The sequence below is a fragment of the Danio rerio genome, chromosome 9, assembly GCF_052040795.2.
Source record: "Danio rerio strain M-AB ecotype USA chromosome 9, GRCz13ab, whole genome shotgun sequence".
Taxonomy (NCBI): domain Eukaryota; kingdom Metazoa; phylum Chordata; class Actinopteri; order Cypriniformes; family Danionidae; genus Danio; species Danio rerio.
Window position 1 is genome coordinate 14,649,169 of NC_141029.1, and position 13,998 is coordinate 14,663,166.

Sequence of the window (13,998 nt, forward strand, 5' to 3'; positions counted from 1 at the left end):
CGTGGTTATTAGTCTCGGTGTACAAGCTCGGCTCTTTAAACTAGCACACAGTTGGCTGTAAAACTATGCAAAGACACAAATGATGTTGTACTCTCTGCTTGGTCTGTCCGAGTCGTACATGTACGGCTGAATGCTGATCCTCTCACTCAGGTTGCTTGCTTTTCTCTGTCTGCCTGTCTGTTGCAAACACAGAGCGGGCAAACTCTTGGCTCCACCCCCTTGTTACGTTGGGCGGGAAGTCGAAACTAATTTTCATGCGAAGCAACACACCCCTAAAACAGTGAGCTGTGTACACAACCCCCAACATGACACTCATTAACACATTATAATAAAAAATCTGAACTGTGCTTTGAACTCAACCTTAACTGGCACACTCAGAAGAACCATAATATTAATATTAAATCATAAAACAGAGGTAAACTATGAGCCCTTTAAGATGAGTCTTTTGTCTCCAGAATGTATCAGTAAAGTTTAAGCTTCAAACACCCATCAGACTATTTATTATAGCTTTCAGAATATTGAAAGTTTCTGCTTTAAACACAATGTAGCTGTTTTTGTGGCATGTGTTTTTTTGCTAGTTCTCCTTGGCCAACGTTCTCGCATGCCTATCAGAATGTGCCTCAGTCTCCGCCTCGGTTGCATTAGATAAACAGCACAGCGACAGACATGAAGGAAGCAGATCTCACATAATGTTTGTGAGAAATACTATAAGAACTTTCCCAATGAGTATTTGATGTATTTGTTGTGGAGTTAATTCAAGCCTTTTGATGAGTTGCTTTGGCCACGTCCTGTCTTGCTGATATGATTATACATGTTACTATGGAGACATGTTAATAAGCTGTTGTCAATCAATTTAGTGTGCGGGAAAACTGCACTCCTATGTCACGTTGTGGTGGGCCTTAAAATTGGAGGGATTTGAGTCCATATTTTAATGTCAGGAAACTAAAAAAAGAAAAAAAGAGACTTATTGTGTTTCTATCACCCCAATATGACTGTGAACACGCTATGCCTGCACAAAGTTCTGTCCAAACAGCTTACAAAAGATGATTTTCATCAAAGGTGCCCTTTAAATCTACTGAAATGTTGTTTTGTAGTTCTCAAATCTTTTTTAACAAGTCTTAATTTTCCTGTTAATTTTTTTTTCTTAATTTTATTATTGCAGACTAAAGTAATTGGCAGCTATGTATGGTTCTATTCTTGATGAGGGTTATAGGGTTTGTGAATGAATATATTTGAGAAGTTATAGACATAATTATCATTGACATAACAAAAAAAAAAAACTTAATTCTTATTGTATTATTAAATGTGTTACATTTTAATCATTTTTGATAGGCCAAGTGCAAATCTTTTCTAACAGGGATATTCAAAAAAAAAAAAAAAACTTAGCATTTAGACCTGTATAAGTCTAAAATTTTATTCATAATGGTCTTAAAAATGTCTTAATTTAACTTAGTGAAACCTGCAGAAACTCTATTAAAGCATTTTAAGCCATGAATCAATCCAACCAGCTATGAGGATAATTACAACATTACATACTTCGAAGCAAAGGAATAAATTAAAAGAAAAAGGTTTAAGACTGTACTTAAAGGTGTAGTATGTCAAAATGACCACTAGTGGTGGAAGTGGGTACTGCACCAAATTTGTGCATTTTTTGTGCAAATTTGTGTATTTTATCAAGACACTAAATGTGCTTTACATTATTTCACTGATTTAATTTTATTATTAAATATATGATTATAATAATATTTAATATTTTTAATTATTATAATATTCAATTCTAAAATATACTTTAGTGTGTGACCGGGGCTTTTATGCGTAAGCTGACAAGTTTTAAAAGCAAATGTTTATTTTTTAACATTAATGATTTAAAAAATGTTTAACTAATTTTTCGAACTATGAAAATTTTATTGAAAACAGGTTCATAGGAAAAGCATAAATAATCAATTAACAACCTCAGTCAGAGCTCAAAGAAGGTCTGTCTAAAAAGGTTTATCAGCAATTGATAATGAATGAGTTTTTACTTCCAGAACCCATCTGCTGGACTCTAAAGGTGAATAAAAACATCTGAAAAGAAGTATAAAGTGTATTAGTCTGATTACTTTGGTTTCTCCAGAGGCTCTGGCTCTTTGCGTGCGCGGCCCACTGGGTTTTTCTCAGCCTCCTCAGCAGTGACCAGGTGAAACTCAGCTTCTACCTTTCCCTACAGAAGAAAAAACAAAAACAGCTTGAATGCTTTTAACAGGTCACAAGTCACAAGCAAAGCATTATTTTAAAGTCTCAACACAATAACAACTAGTAGTCTTCGTGTTAAAAATAAAATTTCATCACCTTGGAATTATAAGGTTCTATCTGCGTTCTGAATGATTTTGAGATATTGAGCATCAAAATTTTTGCATTCGTTAGCAAACATTATGTGTGTAACATTTTTTTTTTAAAATAAAAAGTCTTAAAATGTAAAAAACATCCCATAATGTAAATAAGTTGTAATTTAATAAGAATGTCAATAACTCAATTTTGACAAAAATGTCACATAGAACCTTAGAATTAGGTGATGATTTGTCAAGAGTTAAATGATTAGTTTCCTCAAAAATTAGCTCATTTTCTGAACACAAAATAAATAATTTTTTTAAAGTTTTCCTCTAAAGGCAATAATGGTCCGGAAAAAGTTCTGAAAAGTACCAATAAACATCCTCAAAACAGTCCACATGTCTTCAGTGGTTCAATCAGAATATCATGAAGCTACGATAATACTTTTCGTGTGCAAATAAAACAAGAATAATGACTTTATTCAACAGTTAGTGACAGTATAAGGCGAGTGCTCAAAACTGTTGAAATAAAAAATCATCAATCATTTATAGTATTCTAATTAAACCCCTGAAGTCATATAGTCTGCTTTAAAGATGTTTTTTTGGTGATTCTCTGTACTTGAAATGACTCTCAGATTTTATCCAAATGACCTTCATTTGTGGTCATTTTGCCATTATTTGACAGAACAGTAGAATTACAGAATGTGGGAAATAGAGTGGGACAGGATCAAGAAAAGGTCAACAAATCGGAGCGATGTTGCATTATATGTAGTCGCTCTAACCCCTGGACAATTGCACTGACTAACCCTTTAAGTTTTGGGCCCCGCTTACACTAATACGTTTTCTTTTTTAAACGCACAAGTTTTGATACAGTTATGCCTTCCGTCCACATTACCCTGGAGTTTTTGAGTGCCGGAGCGAAACGGAGCATTTTGGAAATGCTGAAGAGGCCGTTCTCATTTAAAAAACCTGCTGCTCCGTCTCAGTGTGGATGGGGGGAAACGGTGACATCTAAAAATGGAGGCATGGCTGCAAATGTTTGATTGGGGCATTTTCCTCAATATTAAGTAGCCTACACACAGTTTGGTCTTGCATCCTCTCCTTGTAAGTTCAGACTTAGCAAGTTTGATATGGAAAACAAACTCCCAAAGGCACGTCGGGTAAATCTTCAAAGGAAAAAGGGTTACTTTATAATGTCACTCACATAATCCTGGCTACATTGTTTCACTATCTTAACAATGAAATGAAAACATGATATAAGGAACTGTCAATTTTCATTTTGATAATACAACTTAACAGACACCAGAAATCTTGAGATGTCGTGTAGCTACATATTTATATGAGCGTCATCTTCACTATATGCATATTTAAAACAAAATGAAGTGTATAACATTACTGCCTCCTTTCATTTTCATTGAAAATACGAAACACCCTTTCTTTTGCTGAATATTGATTTGAATAATCAATAATGGCCATTATAAAAGTATAACATAGAATAAGTTTATACAACATAGCAAACAAAGGCATGCAATCAGTCAAATTTGCAGAATCAATGTATGCGGTTACATTTATTAATATATTAACCTCACTTATCTTTGCACTCAGCCAAAACGTGTTACCTAAGAACAAGTAATAGATTCAAAAGACCAAAGTCGGGGAATATGTTGCTAGATAGAGATAACAAGATGGATTAAATATCATGTTTAACAAATATAGAGAGATTAGATCCATTGGTAGATTCTTGATGAACCATCCGACATGCACAGCTCTCACCTGGGGTTCTGTGCTCAAAGCACCCGCTGACTGCCTGGAGCTCAAACGTGCACAAACGCTGCAAGGCATGCCTTGTGTGTGTGTGTGTGTGTGTGTGGATACGTGATGTGCATTTTCAGTGGTGTAGTGTTGACGGAGAGCTGTTCAGAAACACTAGGTGAAACCCCAGTGTGAACGCAGATCGTTTTCATATTAAACCGCCATTTTAAAACTAAAATGTATTAGTGTAAACGGGCCCTTAATTGCTAATATGGTGGCAAACATGCAGCTATTGAGTTTCACACTGAATGTTTAATTCATATATGGAAAATTACGCACTGTTAGTTCTCCAGCTTTGATGAAGGGCCACCAGCCTTTGGAGCGTTTCTGCTGGAAGATAGAGATGTTCTCTGTGAGTTCTGTCAGCATTTCCATCTTACAAGCTTTAGCTGATTTAGCTCCACGAGGAAACCCATGCAGATCCAACTCCACTGAGCCTGAGTATAACACACAAAAATGACCTTGGTTACGTAAGAGATAAAGTACATCGCGGCGGTTGGGATGTTGATGGGATTTATTCAGTGAAAACAACCACCTGGATGCACTTTATCTTGTTTTTTACATGGCTCCTTGCCACAAAACACTTTAGTTATACAAAACATTGTTCTGAGCAATAATAGTTTATTAATTCTTTAATTAAACGCAAAGCTGATAGAAACAAAAAAAGTGGAATGAAGCATACACCAATCTACATGTTAATCGGTCAGAAGATGGCGCCTAACAGTCAAAACCAGTGGCGAAGACAGAAAAGCATATGGATATGAACTTATCCACTGAAGGTCAAGATGATTTAAAGTACCCGGATGAGTCTGTGTCATTAGATTAAATGTTTGTTTTCTGGAAACAACATACCTTGCAATGTCGTGACTGACCAATCAGAATATAGTACTCCAGACAGCCTTGTAATAAGTATTAATATACATTTTTTACAAGTTTATAAGAAATTAATCTGTGAATCCGTTAATGACACAGTAGAGGAACTGTAAGCTAGAAGGGAGGATGCAATACATATAAATACATTTAAATGTTAGAATGTGAAGCAAGAACGATTTCTCACCCAGAAAGTCATCGGAGGAAAGCCGCTCAAAGTCCCACACCTGCATAACAAGAACTGCAGGCATCTTCTGTTCAGTTTTGTCCAGAGAGTAGATGCTTTCTCGCTTTTGTACCACTACCACTTTCTCAGCTGGTAGGTAGCTGAAGGGGAACACAAAGCGCCAGTTGAAGTTGCCCTCTCCAGTCAAAGAATTGTAATGGACATCAGTTTCCTGGCCGTCATCTTCAAGACCCTTTAACCACCTGAAGAATGAGGAGAAATGCATTGGTAATTACTGTTCTTTCTGATGTTGCAGACAAAATTGATCTAAAAGGTTATCTATTACTATTATAAAAAAATTCATTTAAAATTGCATATATAGTTTTATCATTATTATGTTTTTAAAAAAAACATTTATTATGCTCTGGCATTTATTTGAAATCATGTGAAATTTTATAAAATGCCTGCTTTCCCTTTGAATGCATTTTAAAATGTACTACAGTATCATTAGTGTCATGTGATGCTTCAGAAATTATTATAATATCTAATAAAATTCTAATATTACAATTTAACAGTAATTGTCAGAAAAACAATATGACAAAACCAACTAAGTATATTTTTTTGAGTACAGTACAATGTACACTGACTGGCCACTTTATTAGGTACAGTTGTCCAACTCAATGCATTTAGGCATGTAGACATGGTCAAGATGATCTGCTGAAGTTCAAACCGAGCATCAGAATGGGGAAGAAAGGTGATTTAGGTGACTTTGACAGATGTAAGTATTTCAGAAACTGCTGATCTATTGTGATTTTCAAGTACAACCATCTCTAGGGTTTACAGAGAATGGTCCGAAAAAGGGAAAATATCCAGTGAGCAGCAGTTTTGTAGGCACAAATGCCTCGTTGATGCCAGAGGTCAGAGGAGAATGGCCAGATTTGTTCGAGCTGATAAAAAGACAACAGTAACTTAATTAGCCACTTGTTAAAACCAAGGTGTGCAGAAGAGCATCTCTGAATGCACAACATGTCAAACTTTGAGATAGATGGGCTACAGCAGCAGAAGACCACACCGGCTGCCACTCCTGTCAGCTAAGTACAGGAAACTGAGAAAACAATTCACACAGGCTTAACAAAGTTGGACAATAAAAGATTGGAAAAAAGGAAGGTCTGAAGAGTTTCGATTTCTGCTGCGACATTCAGATGGTAGGAATTTGTCAGAATTTGGCATCAAAAACATGAAATCAGAGATCCATCCTGCCTTGTATCAATGGTTTAGGCTGTTGTAGTGGTGTAATGCTGTGGGGGATATTTTCTTGCCACACTTTGGGCTCATTTGTACCAATTGAGCATCGTGTCAACGCCACAGCCTACCCGAGTATTGTTGTTGATCATGTCCATCCCTTTATGACCATGATGTACACATGGTCTGATGGCTACTGGAGGCAGGATTACACGCCATGTCAAAAGCGCGAATCATCTCAGACTGGTTTCTTGAACATAACAATGAGTTTACTGTACTCAAATGGCCTCCACAGTCACCAGAACTCAATCCAATAGAGAACTTTTGGGATGTGGTGGAACAGGAGACTAGTACTACTAGTAAGGTGTACCTAATAAAGTGGTCGATGAGTGTATATAAAACAAGAGAGTGTGTGTTTATTCTGAAAAGCCTATTTTAGAAGAAAGTAAAAAAAACAAGATTAAAGATTACTTTAAATAAGTGTAATGTAAACCTAGACAGAATGGAGACTGTAATATATGTGTGTGTGCGTGTGCGTGTATATATATATATATATATATATATATATATATATATATATATATATATATATATATATATATATATACATACATACATACATACATACATACATACAGTATGTATGTATATATATATATATATATATATAATGATTAAAGACGTCGCTAATGTTACCCTTTAACATAAATGTCGCTTGACTGCTGTCCTGTAATGAAGTTGGTGTCCTCCAGTATCACATCTTCAGTGTTCCAGATAATGATTCTCAGTTCATACCTTAAAAAATAAATCAAATATGAGACAGGACAAACAAGTATTAAAGGGGATCCATTATTATAAGATTTACACATTTTACAAGAACTAAAATAAGTCTCTGATGTCCCTAGAGTGTGTATGTGAAATTTCAGCTTACAATATCCCACAAATAATGTTTTATAACTCTTTGAATCTGACCCTTTTAGGCTTTGATCCTATTTGAGCCATTTTGGTGACTGTCAGTTTAAATTCAAATGAGATTGTTTTCTTTTTTTAAAAGAGGGCGGAGCTACGGATGCCTGTGTGTCAGCATAGTGACAGATTCAAAAACAAGACTAATGTCTTATGCTAATCAGGGAGAGAAAAAATGAATACAATTTTACCATTAGAAGCTGGTTAATTTCACAGACTGTTGCCACACAACTGTGTTTAAATCCTTTATAAAATGTGATTTTGCATCATAGGACCCCTTTAAATGTAACTGTACAACCCAGAAAGATGGTTTAGTGTTTCTTCATTGTACCCTTTAGGTTTGCGAGGGGAAATGTCCACAGGTGGGCCAGGGTGAGGCATGTCCAGTGGAAAAATGTCCACCCACATCTGCAAATGGCCCTGGGGAACATACAAATCAATAATTAAGAATATTCACACCAACAATCCTTAAACTGATATTAAATGTATTATGTATATTGTGCATAAGGTTGCATAAGTCACTAATCAACATGTTACCTGGTCTATTCCTGGTTTGTCCTTGAGGTAAAGTGCGCGAGTTTCAATATGCTCTGGGACAAGTTTACAGCCTCCGTTGGGCATCTCAGACCACCTGTGAAGCACCTTGAGAGCCAAGTGTTCATACGACTCCACCATTTGATCTGTGAATCGGCAGCAAACACTTATTGCGCATTGCTCATTGGGTTAAAGTGAGACTATAAAGCCAAAAACATGCAAACATTTTTTTACTTCCTAAATACACTCTTAAGTATGTCCTTTGTCACAATTAATCAATTTGTCTGTAGATTCCAATTACTATATTTTTTTAAAGGTCATTTTCTCAGAGTTTTTTCTCTTACACAGAGCCATAAATCTCCGTATCAGCATCACTTACATCAGTGTTTCCCAACCTGGTTGCTGAAGACACAACAAAAATACTCAATATATCAAAAGAAACTGTATGTGCTGTTGGTGTGCCTCCGGGAAAAGGGTTGGGAAATGTAGACTCACATAAACCAAACTTGAGTTTTATTCATATTGGTTTTATGAGGGTAGATTTTCATAAATAATATACCTAAATACATATATTTAATTTAAAACATAACATTTTTGCTGTTTGCAAAATTTTCTGAATTATAGCGTGATAAAAGGAAATTCCTAAAATACACTCACAAAATAAAAATCTCACTCCAATGAATCAAACTATAAAACAACAATTTTAAAAGTATAATTCAGTGTGTATTTAATCAAACGGAGAAGTTTGGTGATAACTATTTTTTACCGTACTCATCTCCAGTGTCTTGCCTTAACTTTCCTTAACTTGCCTTAACTACCCTTCACTTTCCACAAACCTATGTGAGGTTCTTTCTTCTTTTAAACACAAAGAGTATTGAAAACCTGTAATATTCACCTCTTTAGTATTTGTTGTTGCTACTATGGAAGCCAGTGGTTACCAGTTTTCAGCTTTCTACAAAATATCTTCTTTGTGTTCAAGAAACTCATAAAGGTTTGGAACCACTTTGAGGTTAAGTAAATCAGAAAATTACCATTTTTGGGTGAACTATCCCTTTAAAATCAACAATGCCAAGCTGAAAGCTAAAAGAATGACCTACCTTCATCTGGAAATACCGTTTTCCCCATAAAGACTTTGTTTCCGATGGTAATACGGCCTGGAGAAAACTGAGGGTTGTCCAGTCTGTTTTCTTTACACAGTTTAATCAGCAGGTCTACTGGCTTCATGCAGTCCCTCCATGCATTATAACCCTCACTAGATGACATGAGACAGATCAAGAGTGAGCATCGAACTCAATTGAGAAGACCATAAATGTTACAATATAAATACTCACATGGCATATTCAGTAGGAAGGCTGCAGGTTGCTCGATGTCTGCTGTAAAACCGGTTCTCCAAATCGATCTGTGTTTCTCCAATCAAATCATCACCACCAACCAGGTCATAGTCATAGATTAGGATTGTTAGTAGGGATTCTTTGGGAAAAGTGGCTTGAAATTCAAAAGATCTGATCAGGGGAGAAATACGGAGGTCATGAATGAACCTTAATAAAATGAGCAGTTAGAAGAAATAAATTCTCAATCAATCTGCTTGTTCACCTTCCAAACACTGGGTTGAGCTGCTTTGGGATGTAATTGTCTCTGTCTTTGATCTCAGTTTTCCCAAGTTTCAGCACTATGTAAGGGTCTGCTTTGCCATCTGGGTCTGCAGGGTGCAGGTTGAAGGCCTTAAAATGCATAAGAGACTGTGAAAACACCTGTTGCAAATCCTGTTTAAGACCAGCAAAGCCGGTCACCAAGATTTGCTAAAGTACATAAATTCCGTGTGTATGTCATCAAAAATCATAAAACTTTAAAAAAAAAAAACTAAATTACTTTAACTAAACTCAATTCAGATTTAGATAGAATATAGCATTCAAGATACATTTACTGAAACCTTAGAAATCAATAGAATTATTTTCTAATTATAATTATAAATGTCTTATAGTCACTTTTGATTAATTCATCCTTGTTGATTAAAACTACTTCTTTCTCCAAACTTTTCAATAACTTCATACTTGGGTCTATGACCCAAAATGCAGGGTCAGTTAAAAAGCAAAATATGTAAGACGTGAGTTAATAACATTGATGCTGTTAGAAAAAAGGAATCAATTTTTTATTATTTTTGTCTCTTTTTCTTTGAATCAAACAATTAAATTTATTAGTCATGTAAGGGTCATATATTAACTGAACTTCTACTGTTGTGTGTGAGATGCTGTGCATACTAATTAGCATTTTTGCTGAAGTAGATAAAACAGTGGGTTGTTCTGTAGATTATATAGAGAAAAAATAGATTAAAGAGGGTTATAATTTTGTACCTAAAATGGCTTCTAAAAAATAAAACACTGCTCTTATTCTAGCAGAGACAAAACAAATAAGACTTTTTCTAGAAGACAAAAATATTATCAGACATACTGTGAAAATTTCATTGCTCTGTTAAACATAATTTGGAAAATATTTAAAAAAGAAGAAAATTCAAAGGGGGCTAATAATTCTGACTTTAACTGTAGATGACAAGTACTTACTGCAACTATGTAGACACGGATAAGGACATTCACAGCAGTGTTTGGAGGAATTCCCTGATTGATTTTAAACTGCCCTGAATCCACATAGCCTTCTTCCGCCTCACCGTCTGCTTCTGGCAGCTTGTAAAGACAGAACCTGCCCTGATGGATCAATCAGAGATAGAAACTCTGCCATCCAAATATCGAAAAACATACATGTATCTCATGGGAGTACATACACAAACAGTTTACCTTGAACTTCCCAACAAATCTCTCATATGCAGAGCCGTCCTCTTCATTGGCCTTTCCTCGAAAGAGTTCAAAGGTTTTTACCCAGTCATCAAATGGCCCAAATTCAGCCTCCAGCTCTTTGTCGTACACCTAGAGTAATTAAACAAAAAGGTGAGTCTGCACATCTGTTTAATGGATAAATCTGCACTTAAGGTATAGACAATATTTTGAATGCAAATCATTGTCAAAAATAAAATGGCAGATTTTTACCTGTAATGTTGCAAGCCTGGGCTGTTCAATCACACTCTTGTAGTTCACCTCTTTTTTCCTATCCCTCATACCTGATGCTAAATATACAGCAGAAAATAACTTGCACACAATCTAACAGACTCTAAAAGTAAACATGGTCCTTAAAAGATTACGGGTAAATTAAAAAGATGCAAAGAAACATGCTTTCATCATTTCCAAGCAAAGAGCAATTTGAAGTGCTTTAACAAAAACAAACCAATCAACTTATAACTTACCAGTGTACAACAATATAATAATGAATTCCTTTTTTTAATATTTGAACCCCTACCAGAAAAACTTAGTACATTCACACTATGTAACTTTTAGTAAGCTCTTTAATACCGTTCAAAAGATTGGGGTCATTAAGTTTTTTAATGCTGATTAAAAGATTTTTTTAATGAAATGATTGCATTTTTTTAGCAAGACATATTAAAATGTATTAAAAGTGACAAAGATAAAGGATTAATTCCCAATAAAATCAAATGACATTACAAAAAAACTTCATCGAACACTGTACAAACTTACAAACAAACAATATAAACCCATATTTTCACATTTTAAAAGGAAACACAGCACAAAACTGTCATGATGGCTTCAAAATGAGACTTTATGCATGCTTTTGACAACTGTCATTAAGTTTCATTTGTTTAGGTGTCATTTTAAATGCAAAGATGACATCATAAAGGTGTAATGACAGTCTTATGAAACGATCTTTTTAAAATGTATCAATTCAGTAATTTCATAATTAAACATTTGCTAATACAACATTGGTCAGATTTAGGATTAACAACATTATGTGTCCAAAGAGGGAGGTCAGCCGAATACTACCTGAATATAAAATACTGAATGAGCAGGATATTCTATCAAATGGTTTTTCTCTTCCCTGATGGCATGAGCATATTCCAAGATAACAATGCCAGAATTCATCATGCTCAATCTTTGGAAGTGTGGTTTAGGGTACATGAAGCACTGTAGTCCTATTGAGAATCTTTGCATGCTGTAATCAAAGCTAAACCCAGTCCAACAACATATTTAAGTGTGTGTGTGTTTTTTTTTGTTTTGTTAGGACAGGCTGTAAATTTACCATTAAAGCATATAAGGGAAATAAAGTACTATTTTAAATAATAACCTCAAACAGAATCATCAAATTGTTGTTTAAATGAACTATTATTCATTGACTTTTTGACATGTTATTTGATATTCGTACTGAGTTAGAAATTGTATCAAAACCATATAAAGTAGCATTGCAACCACCAACCGATCCCAAACTTTTGAACAATAGCTGTACAAAAACCAAACATAGAGGTGCATATAGGGTCACCGTTGGATTGCAAAATGTTGTGTCATGCTTTAAATATGAGTACTTTAATTCCATTTGCATAACAGTTTACTTCTAATTCACAGCTGGTTAAAAATCATATCAATTGTGTGCTATTTGAAATGTTTTATTAGTTATGTCTCATTATCCATCCCAATATCTCTTTTACACCTTTTAAATTTTGATACATTAATTTGTGTGACATCTAGATGATTTAAGGTGATTGGTGTGATTCTTATTGAAAAGTCTAACTTACTTTGGTTTAAGTTCTCAATAGTAGTGTAAATAAACACCTTTTTTCCAGTGATGCACCGATACCATTTTTTGAAAGCGATCCAATCGATCCAATCCCGATACCAAAAATACAGATCTGATCCGATACTGTGCCTTTTTGTTTTAACATAATAGAATTTCAATATTTCTGCTAATCATAAACACAAATAATATATATTTTCTTTATTAAAATAAACAGACATTTAGGCCTGCTGTATATGGCAGTCAACACAATTTCACTAAAAACGTGATGCCAGCAAGCCGATACCCGATCCAGCAAAAATATGTGGTATCGAACCGCTATCCGATCCAAGTATCGGATTGGTGCATCCCTATTTTTTACCCTGTCAAAAACACCTCAGTCCACAATAAGCGCATTCGATACATATTCCTTTAAATGCTAAATAGCCGCGGCTCCTCATTCAATCTCTGAGATTGCAGTCTCAGGAATACTAATCCATTCTTGATGAACATCTAAAATGGACCAGCACACACACAGCACCAAACCAAGCCTCAAGCTACTGCTACATTTTGTCTGAATGACTAACATGGAGTATTTAAAGCCATTTCCACATTTTGATGGCAAAATGTGAAATAGAGCCAGGCCATCTACCCTCACTGAACATGATATTAAAATCATTGCTTGACACTGCAGCCTGCCATTATCAATGTAAAATGTATTCAAACAAACATCAATACATATGAAAAATGTTATGCATAGACAAGCATGTTTTACCTGGATATTCCCTTCATATATAAAACTAATAAATTTTGCTGTTGCTTCTTCTGAAGCTGTGATTTTGAGTAAGGTCATCTGTGAGCCTCTAATGTTGCATTCAGCATGCCAGGATTGAAGAACAATTAAAGGTAACATCACTAGTATCTTTGCCACTTTGAGGAGGGCTGAGTACATAGTTTGCTTGAAGGCAGACACATGAGAATAGAGAATAAACTGGCAAGGAATTCAAACAAGGTCAATTATGGCACATACCTGTAAATACACTCAAATAGTTTACAAAAACAATCTGCATGTTTTCATTTTAACATGTCTGAGCTGGTAGACACAGCAAAAACTAAACTACACTAAACAAGTCCACTAAAATAACTCTGATGTCACCATTAATATATCAGAACCTCTAGTTTTTCATGATTGTTTTTGTAATTTTTTGCGATTAAAATGAATGATTTTGTGGTGGTAATTCCCATAAATTTCCAGACAATTTTACAATTAAAAATATATAAATATATGTACTACTATGTTAGGTGTGCAATCTGGCACAATGACAAATCATAAAAATAAAGCTTCTTTATTTTGATCTCTTATCAAGACAAGATCTAAAACAGATCTAAAACGGTAAGGATTAAGCCAAAGGAAGGTTGTTGTCACCGACTCGGTCCCAGTCATTCCCCTCGCTGGCCAGCAGAGGTCATCATCACCTGACTTTTGACATTACA

At 35.0% G+C, this 13,998-nt stretch overlaps 1 protein-coding gene across 2 annotated transcripts in view; it reads right to left on the reverse strand.

Moving 5' to 3' along the window:
- Window positions 1–13,998, reverse strand: part of fer1l6 (fer-1 like family member 6) — a 43,468-nt gene that overhangs the window by 1,434 nt on the left and 28,036 nt on the right. For both annotated transcript variants that reach the window (XM_087267578.1, XM_087267577.1), the window contains 12 exons: window positions 10,935–11,011; window positions 10,686–10,814; window positions 10,455–10,595; window positions 9,490–9,617; window positions 9,228–9,398; window positions 8,994–9,148; window positions 7,900–8,042; window positions 7,694–7,782; window positions 7,093–7,191; window positions 5,176–5,417; window positions 4,398–4,555; window positions 2,100–2,200 (listed from right to left, as the gene is read on the reverse strand). In XM_087267578.1, coding sequence (XP_087123704.1) covers window positions 2,100–2,200; window positions 4,398–4,555; window positions 5,176–5,417; window positions 7,093–7,191; window positions 7,694–7,782; window positions 7,900–8,042; window positions 8,994–9,148; window positions 9,228–9,398; window positions 9,490–9,617; window positions 10,455–10,595; window positions 10,686–10,814; window positions 10,935–11,011 — 1,633 coding nt within the window. The remainder of the gene's footprint in view (window positions 1–2,099; window positions 2,201–4,397; window positions 4,556–5,175; window positions 5,418–7,092; window positions 7,192–7,693; window positions 7,783–7,899; window positions 8,043–8,993; window positions 9,149–9,227; window positions 9,399–9,489; window positions 9,618–10,454; window positions 10,596–10,685; window positions 10,815–10,934; window positions 11,012–13,998) is intronic.